At 43.7% G+C, this 22,492-nt stretch overlaps 3 protein-coding genes and 1 pseudogene across 3 annotated transcripts in view; 3 read left to right on the top strand and 1 right to left on the bottom strand.

Annotated features, from left to right (window-relative positions):
* The window catches only part of adcy8 (adenylate cyclase 8 (brain)), a 144,571-nt gene that overhangs the window by 44,066 nt on the left and 78,013 nt on the right, over nt 1-22,492 (bottom strand). The window lies entirely within an intron of this gene.
* Nucleotides 422-2,428, top strand: LOC146969845 (tripartite motif-containing protein 16-like). Its single transcript, XM_085805416.1, has one exon. It carries the CDS (start codon nt 500-502, stop codon nt 2,153-2,155), a length of 1,656 nt encoding a protein of 551 aa, XP_085661542.1. The 5' UTR covers nt 422-499; the 3' UTR covers nt 2,156-2,428.
* LOC146969844 (tripartite motif-containing protein 16-like) lies at nt 9,158-10,874 on the top strand. The gene has a single exon (XM_085805401.1). The coding sequence runs from the start codon at nt 9,186-9,188 to the stop codon at nt 10,857-10,859; it is 1,674 nt and encodes a 557-aa protein (XP_085661527.1). The 5' UTR covers nt 9,158-9,185; the 3' UTR covers nt 10,860-10,874.
* Nucleotides 13,079-15,778, top strand: LOC146969843 (tripartite motif-containing protein 16-like; annotated as a pseudogene).

The raw sequence follows: 22,492 nt of genomic DNA, 5'->3' as shown, positions 1-22,492 counted from the left end.
CAGTGCATCCATGAAATGTTTCTTACAAAGGGTGATGTGATTAATCATTGAGAGGTGCTGTACAAATAAAGGATATTATAGTATTATTACTATTTTATTATGATTACTGAAACAAGTTCAGAGAGTTGTAACAATGCCAACATGTTCTGTCTCCTGCAAATAAATTGAGAAATAAAACACTTTGTGCTGTTGTTGAACTTTGTGTCGTACAAAGGTTGAACAAACAGGACTGAGTCACACCTGATCAGATACCAGGAGGTTTTTTAAAAGAACATGATTTCCTGCTTCAAACACAGTGAGCTCCACCCCGATCATGCGTTTCCTTGTTCCCTCCCCTTCAGATCTACAGTTTGAAGATGGGTGGAACCAACATGTGGTGAAGAGGAGGAGCTGACTGGCCCCGTTCACTTCAGAGACAAATGTTGTTTAGATCAGAGCTCAAACTAGTTTCACTTCTGAGCAACAGAAACTCAGACAGTCGTCGTCTGTGAGAGGTGAAATGGCGCAGAAAGGAGTTCATCTGGACCAGGAGACCTTCTCTTGTTCCATCTGTCTGGATCTACTGAAGGATCCAGTGACTATTCCCTGTGGACACAGCTACTGCTTCAACTGTATTAAAACCCACTGGGATGAAGAGGATGGGAAGAAAATCCACAGCTGCCCTCAGTGTAGGAAGAACTTCATACCAAGACCTGACCTGATGAAAAACACTATGTTAGCAGCTTTAGTGGAGGAGCTGAAGAAGACTGGACTCCAAGCTGCTCCTGCTGATCACTGCTATGCTGGACCTGAAGATGTGGCCTGTGATGTCTGCACTGGGAGAAAACTCAAAGCTGTCAAGTCCTGTCTGGTTTGTTTGGCTTCTTACTGTGGAAATCATCTCCAACCTCATTTTCAATCTCCTACGTTTAAGAAACACAAGCTGGTGGAACCCTCCAAGAAGCTCCAGGAGAACATCTGCTCTCGTCATAATGAGGTGTTGAAGATTTTCTGCCGCACTGATCAGAAGTGTATTTGTCTTGTCTGCCTTCTGGATGAACATAAAGGCCACGACACAGTCTCAGCTGCAGCAGAAAGGACTGAGAGGCAGAGAGAGCTGGAGCTGAGTCGACAAAACATCCAGCAGAGAATCCAGGACACAGAGAAAGATGTGAAGGTGCTTCAACAGGAGGTGGAGGCCATCAATGGCTCTGCTGATAAAGCAGTGGAGGACAGTGAGAAGATCTTCACTCAGCTGATCCGTCTCATGGAGAAAAGAAGCTCTGAGCTGAAGCAGCAGATCAGATCCCAGCAGGAAACTCAAGTGAGTGGAGTCAAAGAGCTTCAGAAGAAGCTGGAGCAGGAGATCACTGAGCTGAAGAGGAAAGACGCTGAGCTGAAGCTGCTGTCACACACAGAGGATCACACCCAGTTTCTACACAACTACCCCTCACTGTTAGCACTCAGTCCATCTACACACTCATCCAGCATCAATATCCGTCCTCTCAGACACTTTGAGGATGTGACAGCAGCTGTGTCAGAGCTCAGAGATCAACTACAGGACCTTCTGAGAGACACATGGACAAACATCTCACTGACAGTGACTGAAGTGGATGTTTTACTGTCACCACCAGAGCCCAGGACCAGAGCTGACTTCTTAAGATATTCACAGGAAATCACACTGGATCCAAACACAGCACACAAACGTCTGTTATTATCTGAGGGAAACAGAAAAGTAACATATACTAGTGAAGATCAGTCTTATTCTAGTTACGGAGACAGATTCTCTCCATATCCTCAGGTCCTGAGTAGAGAGAGTCTGACTGGACGTTGTTACTGGGAGGTGGGGAGGAGAGGAGATGAAGTTTGTGTAGCAGTCGCATACAAGAATATCGACAGAGGAAGGTGGTTTGGATACAGTGACAAATCTTGGATGTTACGTTGTAACAACAACAGTTATGATTTTTTGTTCAACAACATCAACACTCCAGTCTCAGGTCCTCAGTCCTCCAGAGTAGGAGTGTACCTGGATCACAGTGCAGGTATTCTGTCCTTCTACAGCGTCTCTGAAACCATGACTCTCCTCCACAGAGTCCAGACCACATTCACTCAGCCTCTACATGCTGGAGTTTTCGTTGATTCTGGATCCACAGCAGAGTTGTGTAAACTCAAATAGACAAAGATCATTGAAGGTGCAGTTGGTTAAAATCTGTATTTTAGTTCATCACGTTCTTTACTCTCCATGTTTGTTGCTAAAAGCTCATTGCTGTTGTGTCTCTGCACTGCACAGAGATCACCTGTCAATCAAACATTGTGGGCGGGACTTTGACCTCTTGTCATTTCTTGTTGTGTTGATGTTTGAGTTTGTTGAGGTGGAGCTGGAGCCGTGGAGGAGATCACTGCTCATGATGATGTTTCTTTACCTAAACTCACATTTCTCCACATGAAAATAGAAACTTCTCTGAGATCTAAATGTTTGCTGGATATTTGTGTTGTGTTGTTGTTTGGGCCTTAACAGAGAAATCACCAGACCTTCCTTTATCACTGAGGTTTGTTCTCACTGTGGAAACTTAAGCCGTTTTCCCACTAAAATTAGCGGGTCGACGCGGGTTTTTTAAACGCGGGTCGACCCGCTAACAATCGGCATTTGGCCCCTTTCCCACTGACCAAAATGAGCCGAGTCTGACCCCCCGCTAAGGGATCAGACAGAGCATAAACCAGTCGCCCCGCTCTCATCCGCGGTGCAAGAGACACACACAGTCATGCCACAGCCGCCCGCCGCGGAGTGTCCGTCCGCCGAGGCAGACTCTCTGGCTGGCTGACCTGGAGCACCAGGACCGCGGAGGACAGAGAGCCTGCTGCGGCCGGATGACGGACGTCCGCGGCACAACACGTCAGTTAAACAGACTGTCGCTTCTTTTCTTTTCTTTTTTTCTATCGTTTTTGGTCAGTGTTTTCTGATCTTTTGATCCCAGTCTCGGATGAGAGCAGAGCGGAGCAGAGCATTGTTTTGGTACGTGATATGAGACGCGACCGGCGCGATGACGTCGCGTCACGTAACGTAACGTTCAGTGTCATCACGTAAATTAGCGGGTTGACGCGGGTCTGGCGTTCCCACTGCAAGCCGTTCGGAGCCGAGCCGATTAAAGGCGATTTTAACCCGCGTCGCTTGCCGAGTCGTTTGACCCGCGTCGACCCTGCCACCAAAAGCTGATTGTTAGCGGGTTTAAACGGGTTTTTTGGCCAGTGGGAAAGGGGTATAAGAAATCTACAATCACATTTACAATGATTCGTTTGTCAGATCAAATGTTGTTCTTGTTTAAATCCACTCACTAATAAGATCTATGAGCTTTAATCAAAGTGTAAATATCATGATAATAATCATACCCATGTTACCAATTAACCTAACTAGTTATGAAATGCTCTTCCAGGTGTTTATTATTCGTACCATTTACTTTTCCAGCCTTTTGTTGCTCCTGTCCCAACTTGATTTACTCCAGGTATCAATAGATTAGATCATTACACTACAGAGAACGATGTATGACAGCCAACAGTCTGATGATTGTATTCTGTGAGTGAAATGTTTGAATATATGTTCAATGTTGTTGAAAATAAACTTTGTGTAATATATATTTTTGCACTTTGTATGTCACATAATTTTTTATGAATATCTCTTGTCTACGAGCACTAGTTATTGCATATTGTCATATTTCTCTGTCCTTGTGTGTGTGAACCTTAATGAGATATTGTACAAAGGTCACACAGGTCACAAATCACAGCCACAGGGGAACAGGATGATTTCACACGAGTGCACATTGAATGGGTGGAGCATTGTCTAATTAAAAATGAACTCTCCAGGTCTGGTGTCTCCTCCTCTGTGTCTCTAACCCTCCTCTCCTCCATGTGCATTTGTTTCCAATGAAGCCGGTGAGAAATCAATCCATGGAGCGGTGGATAACGTTATTTATCATCTAACATGTTACCATGTGTATATCTGTGTAGTCTTATCTGTCATAAACAAGAGATTACACATTACGGGGCGCGTTACGTTGGTGTGGCGGTGCCGCAGAGACAACAGTTAGATTACTGTTTATAAAAATAAAACACAACCTCAGATGCCACATGTATTCAATTATGAGAAAACTGATAAACTATTCTGAAAACTGATGATAATTACCCAGTGCATCCATGAGATGTTTCTTACAAAGGGTGATGTGATTAATCATTGAGAGACAATGCCAACACGTTCTGTCTCTTGCAAATAAACTGAGACATGAAACACTTTGTGCTGTTGTTGAACTTTGTGTCGTACAAAGGTTGAACAAACAGGACTGAGTCACACCTGATCAGATACCAGGAGGTTTTTTACAACCTCTGACAGACACATGATCTAACTTGTAAGTTTTTTTTAACAAGTCTTTATTGTACAGATGTTACTGGTTCAAAATTGCGGGGTTTGTCCTGCAATGCAGGATCGTGTGAACGCGTGTCTTTTCACCACAACTGTTTTCCTCTAGGTGGCAGCACCGTACTAAATACTGCTCAGACGTTTTGGGGACAATGCTGACAGTCACACAATGTAGCTGCGATTAGGAGTGGCGCTGTTCATGATACAGAATACAAGAGGATGAAAGGAGAACTAGCTGCAGACAGTAAATAATATAGTAGCCTAGTTTTTCAATGACAAAATGTAACGACGGCAGCTACAGTAGACTATAGCCCACGTCTCACTCTCTTTTTTCGGTCATCTGTCTCGTCATCTCCAAAATGTGTTTTTAAAATGAGCCAACTACAGTACTGTGCAGTAGTGCCGCAGATTTCTCACTCCGCACCTTGTTTGAGAGTGCAGCTGGATGATTTCTTGTGAATGAACGGGTCTGTGTCACTTTGGGGCTGGGCGATAAAACATAGGATAAATAACTTTCCCTCGATAGAAGACGCGGCCGATACAAAGTCGATAGGTTTCATTCATCCATTTTTTGACAGACAACACAAACAGCCAGTGATAATGAGAGTGGTGACACCGTCAGCCATGCAGCCGGCCTGGACTTTTTATTTTTAATTATGAAGGATCATCTGCGCAAGGCAAAGATGATAGCATCAACAAAACACGGCGTAACACACGCGGCTGTATGGGACAGGCTTTTATTTAATTCAGAACAAACCGCTTAGCAAAAATGGAAAATATAGTCTATAATAATTAATTGATCTGTTGTTTGGCCACTGTTTGAAAACAACCCGAATTATGAGCAAATAATCTGATCCAGAGCAGCAGTCATAATCAGACTTCTTCTAAATAAACCTAAACATTAAATAACTGGGTCAGGTCGGACCATGGGGTTGTTTTTCTCTTCTTCTTCACAGGAGAAAATGAGGTGCGCTGCGCTCACGGACGCGTTGATGTTTTGTGATTTATCTGCTGCCTTGACTCTGCCCTTTATACATGTGCGTTCAGATTAACAATAAGACAAGCCATGGTTGAGTTTATTGAGTTAATAATCAGCATCTTAGTGCCTCTGATCCGGAGCGATAGTGTTATGAAAATCGCTACAGTTGAACTGGTCTGGTTTTTAGCTGCTCAATCTCATTGTTTCAAAGAAAAGGGATTGATTTTTATAACGAAATGAAACGAAAACCATATTATATTGATACATTGTTGTAAAAAAAATCCAAAAGAAACGAAAATGAACTAAAGAAAATAACTTTCACACACACACATTAAAACAGTGCGATTGGTTGAAAGCTGATAATTAGCCATGTGCTTATAAGCTGATTGGCCGAAACCAAGAACAAAGCCGCGTGAATGGCCAATCGCCATGTGTTAACGGACACACATCGACTCCTGATCTTTCCTCGTCGCAAGCCTTGATGTCTCCGCTGGTTCTATCTTCAACCTCGGACAGCATTAACATCTCTCACCAACACCCCGATGTTGTTGAGGCATGTCGGACCTGAAGACCATGCTCGAGTCCGTCACCAGAGCCACGGCCAGGTGGGACGTTTTGGGTGCCTACTGTTCCGGAGAGTCATTTCAGAGGACAATTACCGAGCCTGGGCCAAAACGACAAACTGGGACGGATCCAGGGGGAAACATGAACTGTCACAAAATGTGAAGAACTTTGTAGTGCAGTCACTGAGAATGGAGTTTCCAGGCATGGACAGAAAGGACTTGAAAGAATGCATAGATAAGATCAACGAGTTCTTGCGAACTCCGAGAAGATCATCTGAGGGTCCTATCCTCACCCTACTGTAGCCTACAGTAGCCTACAGTACTTGATGCTACAATGTGTGTGTGTTTTTTCTTCTTCAATAAAATGTTTTCATATCCAAGTTTGCTCGAGGCATCAGAGTGAAAACAGGCAAAAATAGAGAAAAAACACAAGCATATAATAAAACCAAATAAAAGCCCAGGCTTTGCTTTGCTTAAATCACTCAAATCAACCGGCGTTTCTTAGGACGGCCAGTCTCTCCACTCCTCTCCCTCACTTTAGCACCTTGTGGGGGACAGCTCTCCATTTCAGCACCTCCACCCCGACAGCCCCCCTCCCCCTCCTCCCTCTGCCTCAAGCTTACATCGGGGTGTTGGTGAGAGATGTTAATGCTGTCCGAGGTTGAAGATAGAACCAGCGGAGACATCAAGGCTTGCGACGAGGAAAGATCAGGAGTCGATATGTGTCCGTTAACACATGGCGATTGGCCATTCACGCGGCTTTGTTCTTGGTTTCGGCCAATCAGCTTATAAGCACATGGCTAATTATCAGCTTTCAACCAATCGCACTGTTTTAATGTGTGTGTGTGAAAGTTATTTTCTTTAGTTCATTTTCGTTTCTTTTGGATTTTTTTTACAACAATGTATCAATATAATATTGTTTTTGTTTCATTTCGTTATAAAAATCAATCCCTTTTCTTTGAAACAATGAGATTGAGCAGCTAAAAACCAGACCAGTTCAACTGTAGCGATTTTCATAACACTATCGCTCCGGATCAGAGGTACTAAGATGCTGATTATTAACTCAATAAACTCAACCATGGCTTGTCTTATTGTTAATCTGAACGCACATGTATAAAGGGCAGAGTCAAGGCAGCAGATAAATCACAAAACATCAACGCGTCCGTGAGCACAGCGCACCTCATTTTCTCCTGTGAAGAAGAAGAGAAAAACAACCCCATGGTCCGACCTGACCCAGTTATTTAATGTTTAGGTTTATTTAGAAGAAGTCTGATTATGACTGCTGCTCTGGATCAGATTATTTGCTCATAATTCGGGTTATTTTCAAACAGTGGCCAAACAACAGATCAATTAATTATTATAGACTATATTTTCCATTTTTGCTAAGCGGTTTGTTCTGAATTAAATAAAAGCCTGTCCCATACAGCCGCGTGTGTTACGCCGTGTTTTGTTGATGCTATCATCTTTGCCTTGCGCAGATGATCCTTCATAATTTGTGATACATAATCATCAAGTCATAAAGCAAGACAGGCTTTATCATATTACAATAGTTTCTGTGATTTAGGCAGGGTATACAGTAGTTAGTTCTAGTTTAATAGCCTAGAGTTTAAGCTGTGGATTACTGCACAGATCACTGAGTCATCCGCCTGTCGTCCTCCGTTCTCACAGATGCCACCTGGTGGTTGTTTTGGCACATTGAGGCTTTTCATTAAAACCTCTTGTCTCGCCAAAGAAAAAAAATGCCTGAGTCTTGTGCCGTCTCGCGTGGACCATGTGTGAAGTCCGCAATTTTGAACCAGTAACATCTGTAAATAGGAATCAAAGTAGACATCTACAGTGCTCCTCACACTGGCCCTCATTTATCAAACTTGCGCAGGATCTGGTGTAGATTCTGGTGTAAATATCAGTGTACGCCAAGTGTCACGTGTGATTTACTAAAAGTATGTACGCTGCTGATTTCGGCGTAGAACCGGCATGGTGGTGATAAATCCGGCGGCTGAAAACGAGCGCCATTTAAATGTCACGCCCCGATATATTCCTGCTTTAGAGGCGTCGCCCTGCCCCTTTTACGACATGGAGACACGGAAGACGGCCAAGAAGAGGGACTTTACTGGCGTTACCGCGTTGAACAGGGAGAGGGCGGCAACATTAAATATCTGGACATTGATAGACTGATAGTTTTTGTGATTAAGCGTCATCCCGGTGGATGGAGGCTGCAGACGCACGTGTCACTGACCACGTCAGGAAACCCAGCAATCTAATGAAATGCTCCTGCAATTTACTAAACACAAGTGATTGAGGAGAAATCACAGGCATATTACTGCTGCGAACGCTACTTTATGACCATCAGCACCGCTGGCATGGTTCGGCTGATGGAGGGCTATGAAACACCGGCTCGATCTCCCGCTGACAGGTCCCGGTGACGGGGAAATAAAAAAAAAAACACTCCGCCGCGGAGATCAGCTGCACCTGGACAGGCAGCGGAGCGCCCCCCCCCCCTCCGGTGTCCGGTAGAGAGAGAGACTGAGGAGCCGTCCGGTCATGCTCTGGTGCAGGAGATGTTGGACGTTTGTGTGTGTGATCTACAATAACAGGTCTGTCTGTCATTGACTGTTTCTGATTACACAGCTGATTGACGAGCATCTGTCACATCGTGGTTTTTAATTCATCTCAGTTGCTCAAAATAAAAGTCGAGTTAAATTTTCAACACGGACTTGGTGGTATCGTTTCTCTTTTTTTGGCTACTTTTTATCTTTTTATCAATATAAACAACAACAACATGTGGTCCACATCGCTGCGGTATTAGACTATGGTTTAATAATCATTCTGACACAGCAGCACTCGTTCCTGCATGTTCTACGCTGGTTCCAAATGTGCGTACACCTGGTCAGAGCTGGCGTGAGATTTGTGCGTACCGTACGCTCATGCTCAGATTGATAAATGCCGATCCTTGCGGTGAATTTGGTGTACACCCATTTTTTTGGTGTACGCAAGTTTCATAAATGAGGGCCACTGGAATGAGGAAGAACCTGATTTTCTGCTCTCAAACACAGTGAGCTGCACCCTGTTCAGGTGTTTCCTTGTTCCCTCCCGTTCAGATCTACAGTTTTACGATGGGTGGAACCAACATGCGGTGAAGAGGAGGAGCTGACAGGCCCCGTTCACTGCAGAGACACATGTAGTTGAGATCAGAGCTCAAACTAGTTTAACTTCTGAGCAACAGAAACTCAGACAGTCGTCGTCTGTGAGAGGTGAAATGGCACAGAAAGGAGTTCATCTGGACCAGGAGACCTTCTCTTGTTCCATCTGTCTGGATCTACTGAAGGATCCAGTGACTATTCCCTGTGGACACAGCTACTGCATCAACTGTATTAAAACCCACTGGGATGAAGAGGATGGGAAGAAAATCCGCAGCTGTCCTCAGTGTAGGAAGAACTTCACACCGAGGCCTGACCTGGTGAAAAATACCATGTTAGCAGCTTTAGTGGAGGAGCTGAAGAAGACTGGACTCCAAGCTGCTCCTGCTGATCACTGCTATGCTGGACCTGAAGATGTGGCCTGTGATGTCTGCACTGGGAGAAAACTCAAAGCTGTCAAGTCCTGTTTGACGTGTCCGGCCTCCTACTGTGAGAAACACCTGCAGCTTCATTTTGATGTAGCTCCATTAAAGAAACACAAGCTGGTGGAGCCCTCCAAGAAGCTCCAGGAGAACATCTGCTCTCGTCATGATGAGGTATTGAAAATTTTCTGCCGCACTGATAAGAAGTGTATTTGTCTTGTCTGCCTTATGGATGAACATAAAGGCCACGACACAGTCTCAGCTGCAGCAGAAAGGACTGAGAGGCAGAGAGACCTGGAGCTGAGTCGACAAAACATCCAGCAGAGAATCCAGCTCAGAGAGAAAGATGTAAAGGTGCTTCAACAGGAGGTGGAGGCCATCAATGGCTCTGCTGATAAAGCAGTGGAAGACAGTGAGAAGATCTTCACTCAGCTGATCCGTCTCATGGAGAAAAGAAGCTCTGAGCTGAAGCAGCAGATCAGATCCCAGCAGGAAACTCAAGTGAGTGGAGTCAAAGAGCTTCAGAAGAAGCTGGAGCAGGAGATCACTGAGCTGAAGAGGAAAGACGCTGAGCTGAAGCTGCTGTCACACACAGAGGATCACACCCAGTTTCTACACAACTACCCCTCACTGTCAGCACTCAGTCCATCTACACACTCATCCAGCATCAATATCCGTCCTCTCAGACACTTTGAGGATGTGACAGCAGCTGTGTCAGAGCTCAGAGATCAACTACAGGACCTTCTGAGAGACACATGGACAAACATCTCACTGACAGAGACTCAAGTGGATGTTTTACTGTCACCACCAGAGCCCAGGACCAGAGCTGACTTCTTAAGATATTCACAGGAAATCACACTGGATCCAAACACAGCACACACAGAACTGTTATTATCTGAGGGAAACAGGAGAGTCACATTAATGAGTAATGCTCATTATTATTCTAGTCACCCAGACAGATTCACAGAATATGATCAGGTCCTGAGTAGAGAGAGTCTGACTGGACGTTGTTACTGGGAGGTGGAGTGGAGAGGAAGAGGAGGAATTTATGTAGCAGTCACATACAAGAATATCAGTAGAGCAGGGAGAGAAAGTGTGCTTGGATACAATGACAAATCTTGGTCGTTAGTTTGTGACAACAGTAACAGTTTCACACTTTGGTTCAACCACATCGAGACTCCAGTCTCAGGTCCTCGGTCCTCCAGAATAGGAGTGTACCTGGATCACAGAGCAGGTATTCTGTCCTTCTACAGCGTCTCTGAAACCATGACTCTCCTCCACAGAGTCCAGACCACATTCACTCAGCCTCTACATGCTGGATTTTATCTTTACTGGTATGGAGACAGTGCGAAGTTGTGTAAACTCGAATAGACAAAGATCATTGAAGCTGCAGTTGGTTAAAATCTGTATTTTAGTACATCACTTTCTTTAGTCATCATGTTTGATGCTAAAAGCTCATTGCTGTTGTGTCTCTGCACTGCACAGAGATCACCTGTCAATCAAACATTGTGGGCGGGACTTTGACCTCTTGTCATTTCTTGTTGTGTTGATGTTTGAGTTTGTTGAGGTGGAGCTGGAGCCGTGGAGGAGATCACTGCTCATGATGATGTTTCTTTACCTAAACTCACATTTCTCCACATGAAAATAGAAACTTCTCTGAACTCTAAATGTTTGTTGGATATTTGTGCTGATGTGTTTGTGTGTTGTTGTCTGGGCCTTAACAGAGAAATAACCAGACCTTCCTTTATCACTGAGGTTTGTTCTCACTGTGGAAACTAAGAAATCTACAATCACATTTACATTGATGTGTTTGTCAGATCAAATGTTGTTGTTCAGATCCACTCACTGATAAGATCTATGAGCTTTAATCAAAGTGTAAATATCATGATAATAATCATACCCATGTAGCTGACTTGTGTACTGTGGGTATAGATTACATCATTACACTATAAAGAATGATGTATGATAGCTAACAGACCGATGTTTGTATTCTGCGAGTGAAATGTTTGAATAAATCGTTAATGTTGCTGAAAATATCCTTTGTAACCTTGTTTTGAGTATTAGAGATGAATATTGAGCCATCAGCACAAATAGCTATTTTTGGCTCTCCATGAAAATAAATTAAGATGAATTCAACACAGAAGAATGTAATTTCCTTTGCATTCCTGATTGCTCTGCGTCGAATACTTTTACAGTGGAAAGATCTTTCATTCCCCTCAAATAAATCCTGGCTTAATGACCTGATGTTATTTCTGAAAATAGAAAAGGTCAAACTTGCTTTCCCTGGATCCACTGAAAAATGTACCTTTTCTGTTAGAGCATCGTCAATGTTGGAGCTATTTATTTATTTTGTAGTATTTAGTGCTGTTTAGTTCATTATTTTGTTTAGTGAGTATTTAGTTTTGGTTATTCTCAATCAATTTACTTGATTTCATTATGATTAGATTTCTATTAGTATTCTAGTTTATTATTTGTTTACTTTAGGTGTTTCTTGTTTATTATTTGTGTTTTGTTTCATTTGGGCACGGTAGGAGGGCACCTGAAGTTATATAGGTAGGTTGTCGGTAGGGGACCAGCATGCACCTGGGTGGGCAAATGGTTTTTTACCGGAGCGGGAGAGGCACAGGAATTTTCTTTGTTCTTTGTTTGCTCACTTTTTGGTTAAATAAACCACGCCTTTTGTTGAAACTGGACATTTGTTTGGACATTATGTTTTTCTCATCCGAGTACACCACAACCCATGGTGCAACAGTGGACCTTTGATTAGTATAATTTGAAGTTTGATTTGATACTTTTATTTGTTTGAGAATCGGCTGCTACAGTCAACATCTGGACACAAAGCCGGCAATGTCACTGAATTTTATATTTTCTTCTAGTAGAAACAGATTTTTGTGAGACTGGTATCAAAAAAGTTGTTGTCATTAAAGAGGAAGTATGCTATATGAGAACAAAAAGGACATAAAGGGGTTGGCCGTATTTTAGGTTATTCAAGCTTCAGTTCCACCTTCCACCACTATGTGGGTCTCAATGGCAGAGGTCAGCTGTCTGTAGTCATGTTTCACTGGCTCAACTCGGCTCAGCTCCATTCACCCTTTTTGCCTTTCCATTTGGTAAAAGTACCTGGTACTACTTTCCTGGTAACACCTTGGCTGTGGTTCCAAAACGAGTAAAGATCTACTAAAAAGTGACGTGAAAACACTGCTGACTACTGATTGGTGAAGTATCATCATTGTGTCAATGTGCAGCATGCACTGAATATCCTGCATGGCCAAAAGCTGTAACAATTCCCGCTGTTGGGCTGTTAATATGTCACTTTATTACATTTTCATATTTTTTCCAGGTGAGAAAGTAACCATTGAGATCCCAAATATGTGGTCAGTTTATCAAAAATATGGCCTTCTTGGACAGTTGCCCCAATGCTTTCAGAGAAATAAGGAGCCGCCTATATCTTAGGGTGTATTCCAACATGTGGCTCTTTTGTTTTTTTCCATTTTCCATTTTTATTTTGGTTAATTGGTGTTCACACAGTAACAGTCCAAGTGGTCCAAAGTTGTAAACAAATGCCATGCACCAACCAACAGTCGAACATCATGCAGGTAGACTTCCATCATGTCTGGTACCTGGTGCAGGCAGTCTACGATGTCCTGCGATGCCCTGCTAAGTCCAGCAAACCTCCATGTCTGAGGACAGAACAAGACACCTTCCTGCCTCCTTTTCTCTGGGATCGGCTCTTTAAAACAGTTGCTATCAGTGGCACCATGAACAGGGGCTTGAGGCAGTTGCTGCCATCAGCACCAGTTAACACCATCATGCCCCAAAGAAGGTGGTCACCTTCACCGAAGCTTGGGAGAAACCTCAGGCAAAACCCGGAACAACTACTGGCCTATGGGCAAATGTCTGATGTTGTGAGACCCAAAACACTTGATTCCATTCGTACAGCTGCTGCTCCTCACACTGGAATGAGGAAAAACCTGATTTTCTGCTCTCAAACAGTGAGTTCCACCCCAATCATGTGTTTCCTTGCACCCCCACCCCCCTTCAGATCTACAGTTTGAAGATGGGTGGAACCAACATGTGGTGAAGAGGAGGAGCTGACAGGCCCCGATCACTGCAGAGACACATGTTGTTTAGATCAGAGCTCAAACTAGTTTCACGTCTGAGCAACAGAAACTCAGACAGTCGTCGTCTGTGAGAGGTGAAATGGCGCAGAAAGGAGTTCATCTGGACCAGGAGACCTTCTCTTGTTCCATCTGTCTGGATCTACTGAAGGATCCAGTGACTATTCCCTGTGGACACAGCTACTGCTTCAACTGTACTAAAACCCACTGGGATGGAGAGGATGGGAAGAAAATCTACAGCTGTCCTCAGTGTGGAAAGAACTTTACACCAAGACCTGATCTGGTGAAAAATATAATTTTAGTAGCTTTAGTGGAGGAGCTGAAGAAGACTGGACTCCAAGCTGCTCCTGCTGATCACTGCTATGCTGGACCTGAAGATGTGGCCTGTGATGCCTGCACTGGGAGAAAACTCAAAGCTGTCAAGTCCTGTCTGGTTTGTCTGGCCTCCTACTGTGAGAATCATCTCCAACCACATTTTCAATCTCCTACATTTAAGAAACACAAGCTGGTGGAGCCCTCCAAGAAGCTCCAGGAGAACACCTGCCCTCATCATGATGAGGGGATTAAGATTTTCTGCCGCACTGATCAGCAGTGTATCTGTTATCTCTGCCCTGTGGATGAACATAAAGGCCACGACACAGTCTCAGCTGCAGCAGAAAGGACTGAGAGGCAGAGAGAGCTGGAGCAAAAAATCCAGCAGAAAATCCAGGACAGAGAGAAATATGTGAAGGTGCTTCAACAGGAGGTGGAGGCCATCAATGGCTCTGCTGATAAAGCAGTGGAGGACAGTGAGAAGATCTTCACTCAGCTGATCCGTCTCATGGAGAAAAGAAGCTCTGAGCTGAAGCAGCAGATCAGATCCCAGCAGGAAACTCAAGTGAGTGGAGTCAAAGAGCTTCAGAAGAAGCTGGAGCAGGAGATCACTGAGCTGAAGAGGAAAGACGCTGAGCTGAAGCTGCTGTCACACACAGAGGATCACACCCAGTTTCTACACAACTACCCCTCACTGTCAGCACTCAGTCCATCTACACACTCATCCAGCATCAATATCCGTCCTCTCAGACACTTTGAGGATGTGACAGCAGCTGTGTCAGAGCTCAGAGATCAACTACAGGACCCTCTGAGAGACACATGGACAAACATCTCACTGACAGTGACTGAAGTGGATGTTTTACTGTCACCACCAGAGCCCAGGACCAGAGCTGACTTCTTAAGATATTCACAGGAAATCACACTGGATCCAAACACAGCACACAAACGTCTGTTATTATCTGAGGGAAACAAAAGAGTAGAAAGATTGAATGAAGATCAGTCTTATCCTAATCACCCAGACAGATTCACTAAATATCGTCAGGTCCTGAGTAGAGAGAGTCTGACTGGACGTCGTTACTGGGAGGTGGAGTGGAGAGGAGGAGGAGGTGATGTAGCAGTCGCATACAAGAATATCAGTAGAGAAAGTTGATTTGGATACAGTGACAAATCTTGGGCGTTAGTTTGTTACAACAACAGTTATGAATTTTATTTCAACAACATCCAGACTCCAGTCTCAGGTCCTCAGTCCTCCAGAGTAGGAGTGTACCTGGATCACAGAGCAGGTATTCTGTCCTTCTACAGCGTCTCTGAAACCATGACTCTCCTCCACAGAGTCCAGACCACATTCACTCAGCCTCTACATGCTGGAGTTGAGCTTCGTTCTCGAGCCATAGCAGAGTTGTGTAAACTCAAATAGACAAAGATCATTGAAGGTGCAGTTGGTTAAAATCTGTATTTTAGTTCATCACTTCTTTAGTCTCCATGTTTGTTGCTAAAAGCTCATTGCTGTTGTGTCTCTGCACTGCACAGAGATCACCTGTCAATCAAACATTGTGGGCGGGACTTTGACCTCTTGTCATTTCTTGTTGTGTTGATGTTTGAGTTTGTTGAGGTGGAGCTGGAGCCGTGGAGGAGATCACTGCTCATGATGATGTTTCTTTACCTAAACTCACATTTCTCCATGAAAATAGAAAGTCAAATGTTGTTGTTGTTCAAATCCACTCACTGATAAGGTCTATGAGCTTTAATCAAAGTGTAAATATCATGATAATAATCATACCCATGTTAGTAATTAACCTAACTAGTTGTAAAATGCTCCTCCAGCTGTTTATTATTAGTACCATTTACTTTTCCAGCCTTGTGTTGATCCTGTCCGAACTTTACAGAAACAATCAGTGTATGGTGTATCAATAGATTAGATCATTACACTACAGAGAATGATGTATGCAAAATGTTTGAATTTATGGTTATTGTTGGTGAAATTAAACTTTGTGGAATATATATTTTTGCACCTTGTATGTCACATTTCTTTATGAATATATCTTGTGTACAGGCACTAGTTATTGCATATTGTCATTTTTCTCTGTCCTTGGGTGTGTTCCTCTTTAAGAATCAATGTCAGCGCTGATATCGAACATCCAGTCCTTCTCTTATAAGAATAAGAATATCTTAATTAATCCTCAGAAAGGGAAATTCAAAGAAGTCTGTAGTTTATCAGTGTTTCCTCCAGGATTTTTTTAAAGAGTGGCGGCGAGGGTGGTCTGATCGACGGGGATCGTCGACTAGTCGCTGATGACATCATTCATATTTTTCCCATCATAACTAAAATCCCAGGAGGAGGGAAATGCTCTGCAACAATCTGTATTCACTGACTGACAGCTCACGCACAGAAATTAGTCCACAGAACAGCAGCTTTATAAACAACAAACTATAAATCAGTTTGTTTTTTGTAACATATACAGGTGCAAAAGAAAATACTGTAGCTACTGTTCATTAAACAATTAGGGAGGAAAACGACACACAGGCCTCGTCACCATCACAGTCCTGCTCAGTCAGTTTTACTCACAGTTTTAGTTTTTCCTGGTTGGTTGCTGCTGTTGTTGTGCGCGACGTAAAGCTGTCGATATGAGCGGAGTTTTTTTTTTAATTGCCGGCAGCCCGGACACACTGCCCGCGGAAGCGGATCTGATGGCAGCAGCTTCTCTCTCCGCGCCGGTCAAACATCGACCTGTCTGTAGCTACTCGGTTTTCCACACACACAGGTCTGTCTCTAGCGCTGTATGTAGCCTATGGATGTGTCTTATGTGCAGACGCAACTGACAAATATTTATAGACGGACAAGCAAACTTAATCATCATTTATTTTATTTTGAAAATTGACCGGATTCTCTCGCCTTTACTGTGCCTGACTTCCTGTCTGGTACGATCTCGTTCTATCCAGCTTGACGGCGCTCGTATTTTTTTCATTCAGCGTATTGTTTCAAGCCGCTACTCTTGTAGCCTATGTTACATGATCAGCGACTAGTCGACATCAAGCTCAAAACGTCATTGTGGAGCAGGGGACTAGTCTGTGCAACCCCTAGTGGAAAACCTGCTTTACATTGTTTTAACATTAAAAAAAGAAAAAAAATCATCATTCTGAAGGTGTGGCGGCTTTTATTTTGCCGTGGCGGTGCGCCACGATCAATTACATGTAGCGGAAACCCTGGTTTATTATGAAGTCTGATGGCTCTGGGTATACATGATCTGTATCTTTCTGTCATGTAAAAATAATGTAAAATTATTATGTTTTTCTTCAGCTTGTAACATTAAAAATTAGGGCTGGGACTCGATTAAAAAAATTAATCGAATTAATTAGAGGCTTTGTAATTAATTAATCGCAATTAATCGCATTTTAATCGCATATAAATATTTGACCTGAGAACAGTGAGAAGCATTTTTTTTTCACATGGATTTTAGTATACCATTGAATGACTGAATACATAAGCTTAAGCATTCAAGGTGGTACCAAGACCAACAGACTAGGGATGCAAATTATCGATTCATTCATTAATCGATATTTGATACATACAAATTAAATGGTCTTTCCTACCAATACACTATGATGATTACTGTAGTATTTAACTAGGCTACTTAAATCACAGTAGCTAAACTGATTTGTTGAACTCAGCTTGATGTAAACATTAATAAAACTCAGTAACCAATCACACAGGCAGCTCTATGTTGTCCCTGTGTGATGTTCAGGGACAGGTCAGGACAGTCTGAAGACAGACAGCTCTGAGGGTGAAGTCCTATCATAATGAGATGAGCTGCACCTGTGACAGTGACAGGTCATAGATATAGCGCTGCAGCTGAGCAATTAGCGATATATAGCGCATTTAGCGTGCACCCGTGTCTGTGTATCTATGTGCAGGCAGAGATCAGAGATGGTGTTTTAAATGACCATGCTAGCGTTTCACCAGCTCTCATCTCCGCCAGTCAGCCTCTCAAACTGCCGCCTCTCTCATGTGCGGGCGCACCGCACGTAGACACACGTGAGAAAAAAAAAAATTGAAAAAAATTGGGGGAAAAAAATAATAAATTGAATTTGCGATTAAAAATGCGTTAATTTTTGTGTAATTAATTAATCGTAAATAACGCGTTAAAGTCCCGGCCCTATTAAAAATTATTATTCAACATTATAAATGATCATGTTTTGATGTCAGGTTGTTGCTGAGCTCTGACAAACTGGTGCAGTGACGGTCAAAGAGTCTCTGTTGACACTTTCACACTCTCATGTATAAATGAACCACACACACACACTCCCTGTCCTTCACACACTCCGCTGCCTCTGTTATTTCCTCCTAATATTCCACCTTGTCCTGGATCCAGTGATGCTGAAAAGTGACTGAGACCAGGCGAAACCACCACCACCACAGGAGAAGAAGAAGTTGAGCTGCAGGCGGAGCCACGCGACGACAGAGAAAAGACACTTCAGAACTCCTGGAGGAGCCTTTGATGAGCAGAGAGCGGTGCTTTGATAGCAGCCAGCTGTGACAGCCTCTCATTGTGCCACAGACAAAGAAGTGGCACTTTTCCAGAAAGAACATTCCTCTGAATCCGAGCAGTCAAACGCTGTGAGCTCCTGACAGGTTCGCTGCACGTGCACGTCCACGTCCAAGTCCATGTGCACGTGCATGTGATTGCAGTGCAAACACGAGAGGTAACGCAGAGTTCAGCGTCGGCTCACAGCTGCAGGACGACGCACAGAAACACTGCAGCATGTTGAAACTGTCAGTGTGTCAGATCTGTTTTAATGTCTTTATGTTTAAAGGAGCTCTATGTACAGTAGGAGAGGATCGTACGGCAACATTAACATGATTATAAAGGAGTCATGTTAATGTGAAAAACTGATCTAAGAACAACAATAGTTCAGCCAAAATATTCACATTTCAACATTTTATCTGTAGCAGCAAATCATGTTTATGTTTTGATTTTGTGTTTTTGCCTGTTGCTCCGCTTACCGTTCTCTCACCAACCACAAAGTCAGTAACATTTCATCCAGGTGTCCAGTTCCCACTGAGCTGCAGCTACAACAATCATTGTGGATTATATGTGAGACTTCGCTGTGACTCTCAGAAACGTCTCGACAAAAAGCAGAAACAAAACCAGGATCTGCACAGGAGGAGATGAGTTTGTAAGCTGTAGGAGTTCATTTTCTCCTGGACACACACCTTTGAGCTTTCTGCACAATACGGAAGAGCATTACAGCCAACAACGGAGATGTTTTTTTTAAGACTCTGAGATAAAAACTCAGAATTCCTGAGAAAAAAGTCAGAATTTCTGAGTTTTTATCTCAGAATCTTAAAAAAAACCCTTTATGGGTGAGTGAGCGCACATGTGTACAGATTTATCTGCTTCACTTCCTCCTGCTACTACATGGTAGAGACTGTGTGAATGAGTGTCGGGGTACCAGAGCCACAGAGCTGGAGCAGGGCCGAGGTTAGCGCGTGGCTAATATCTGGTGACCGGGGGAGAGGGGAAACAACGCACTGCAGTGGTTTGAACTTGACTGCAGCAATAGTTTCTGTCAGTTGTGTCTGTCCCCGCATCACCATCATGAATGGGAGTGGATGGAAGTTCCGCGGCATAGGCTGTTTACACCCCTGTAATTCCCTGTATTCCTGTGTTTATGACACAAACGGGAGCTTCCGACTGCACGTGAACACACCGAGACTCCGGGAGACTTTGAATTAGATCTAGTTTTACAAGCATGTCGGCTTGCTTGAAGTAAATAAACTTCTGGGTGCATGTTTGAGTCGCCATCTGACGCTGTCTGTGGAAAAAAAATGCGGTTTTGAGGGATGTAAACAGCCTAAGCAGCGGAACTTCCATCCGCTCCCATTCATTGTTGCTGTGGCGATGCGGGGACAGACACAACTACCGCAAAACAGGAGCCATTAAACTGAAAATCTTCAGATTCCTTCTTTTAGACCTAAAATGTTAAAAGTAAAATACAGCCAAGAGTTGAATTTGCCCAGAATTGTCCTTTAAGGCTCAGTCTCCAGATGAAAGACTCATGTGACGTCACGTTAACCCTCTGAACATCCCCTCCTCTGCCGGATGGAGCTGAACTCATGGAGCTCTGCAGGTTTATTCTGACCTCACACCGATTTGATCACGAATCTTCCTCCTCTCTGAGCTCAGGACCCCCCCCCCCACACACACACACACCCCACCCCTCCCCCACCCCCCCTCGCTCCTCCTGAACCAGCATCATCTCTGTCTCCATCCGCGGCTCATAAACAAACCAAGCTAATGGTTCAGCTGGGACCAGAACAGCCTGGAGGAGGAGGAGGAGCAGGAGGAGCAGCTTGTCCAGAGTTCTGGTTCTGGAGGAGGAACACTGAGTCCCGGCCGGGGGGGGGGGGGGGCTGGGGGTGGTAGTTGTTTAGTTTTGGAGCTGGGTGTCCTCCAACCGCCCGTCCCCTCAAACCCATCTGGGGATCTTGGGATGCAAATGAGGCCTGAATATGCATCTCTGCCCCCCCCCCTCCCTCCCCCATCCCTCCCTCCTGCCTGAGATATTATGTATGATGACATGTCTGAGACTGTGGGGTGGTGGAGGGGGGTGGAGGAGGGGTCGGTCGGTCTGTGAGTGACTTGTGGCTGAGCCGCTGTGGGACCGACATGTTTCTGGATCGACGCCCAGGAAACTGAATAAATGACGCTGCCGACCATGAGCCTGGAGAACCACACACAGTCGACCCCCCACCCCTCCACCCCACCCCCTAATCTACTGGGAGATTATTACAAAATAAACCAAGAATTAAGAATGAGGAGACATACAGCTCTGGAGAAAAAATAAGAGACCACTTCAAAATTGTTCCCAATAAATCATCTTCTCTACATGTTTGTCAGCCATTTGATTCCAGTGTCTCCGCTTTCTTCCCACTGAACTCCACTCACCTGGAAAACAACCGTTGTCTATGTTGAATGTACTGTTTGTGTGTAATGTCTGTAACGGTAAATTTGAATATTCCTTTGTTTTAATCACTTGAGACGTCCCCACCCCCTGCTTTCCCCCCAAGATATCAGCACCGCGGCTGCCCACTGCTCCTCAGGGATGGGTTAAATGCAGAGAAAGAATTTCACTGTACTAGCTGTATATGTGACTAATAAAGTACCTTTACCTTTACCTTTAGATCTCCTTTTGTTTGTTACCCATTTGTGTATTTTAACCCAGACCTCTTCACCCTGCAGGATGCCCCAGGTGTGAAACACATCCTCGGGGGTCGGTGCCGATACCTACAACAGGCAAAAGAGTGTTGAAAACACTGTCTGAGTATACACCTTAGGGGGCGCTCGGATGAGGACTGACCTTTCTTTGCAAGGAAATAAAAACTTGTCGGCCGGCAGTAGTCTCTATTTCATTATTCACCAACAGCAAACAGCTAAAAACTTCCACAACATGTCTGATGCACTGTCTGTCTCCTGCCAACACAGAACTATGTGCTATATAATGCTGTACTGAAAGCAGATTCTGCCGACTCTGTTGTGCAGTTCTTAATAAATGAATCTGAATCTCAAGCACAGAACACAAGCACACCTCCCTCTACTTAACGAGGCACTGATCAGGTGATGTGCTGTTTAAAAATGAATATGAACTTGTTTTCTTTCGCATTATTATTATTCCAGGTTGGAAAACTCTGCATCTTTTTTGTTATTTTGACCAGTTGCAATTTCTAGTAACACTTTATAAAGTCCACACTATTAAGGGTCAGTTAAGTATTATACTGAATTCATCATTTATAACACATGAATACTCATTAGTATGTAGTTTATAAACACTAACAGTATTTATAAACTACATATTAATGAGTATTCATGGGTTATAAATGAAAAATTCTGTATTTATTCATGCTTAATAGTGTGTACTTATTATAAAGTTTTACCCAACTTTCTGTCAATAAATGCTTTAAATGACAACATTTTTATTTCAGATTTTGGAGAAATGGTGTCAGCAGTTAATAGAATAAAACAAAAATCCTCAAACACAAACCTGTAAATAGTAAAACCAGAGAAACTGATCATTTTGAAGTGGTCTCTTCGTTTTTTCCAGAGCTGTAAGTCCTCAGTGGGTCCAGAGTCTGAGACTAAACTGAGTTAAAACTAAACTAAGGACATAAAAACATAATGATAATATAAAACATGTGGCTGCATCCCTCACGTCCTCCTCTCTACACACTGAGCTTAAAAAAAAAGGGACAAAACAAAAAAAGAAGCATTGATGAAGACAAAAGAGGGATGTGGTCATGGCGCCTGTGGAGGCCGCAGCACAGACACACGAGGCGGGAACGAGGAGGAGGTTTCAATGAGGAACACAATCGACAAGAAGCTCATCATCCTGACTGACTGACTGACTGACAGGCAGACAGGCTGATGGGTGGGTGACAGTGGCGCGTTACCACGGTAACACAGTCTCTCTCCGCCGGAAGCCGTCCAGTCATTCCCAAGAAAAGAATAAAACAAAACAAAACAAAACAAAAATAAAAACCAACAAACAGACAAAGACAAGTGAGAAGATCCCGCACAA

Source organism: Trachurus japonicus, chromosome 17 (genome assembly GCF_045865225.1).
Source record: "Trachurus japonicus isolate A0001 chromosome 17, Traja_1.0".
Classification (NCBI taxonomy): domain Eukaryota; kingdom Metazoa; phylum Chordata; class Actinopteri; order Carangiformes; family Carangidae; genus Trachurus; species Trachurus japonicus.
The sequence above is the reverse complement of the archived record's forward strand: the minus strand, read 5'-3'. Positions and strand labels throughout refer to the sequence as shown.

Coding starts and splice junctions, on each gene's coding strand:
- LOC146969845 (XM_085805416.1), top strand. CDS start 500: ATGGCGCAGAAAGGAGTTCATCTGGACCAGGAGACCTTCTCTTGTTCC.
- LOC146969844 (XM_085805401.1), top strand. CDS start 9,186: ATGGCACAGAAAGGAGTTCATCTGGACCAGGAGACCTTCTCTTGTTCC.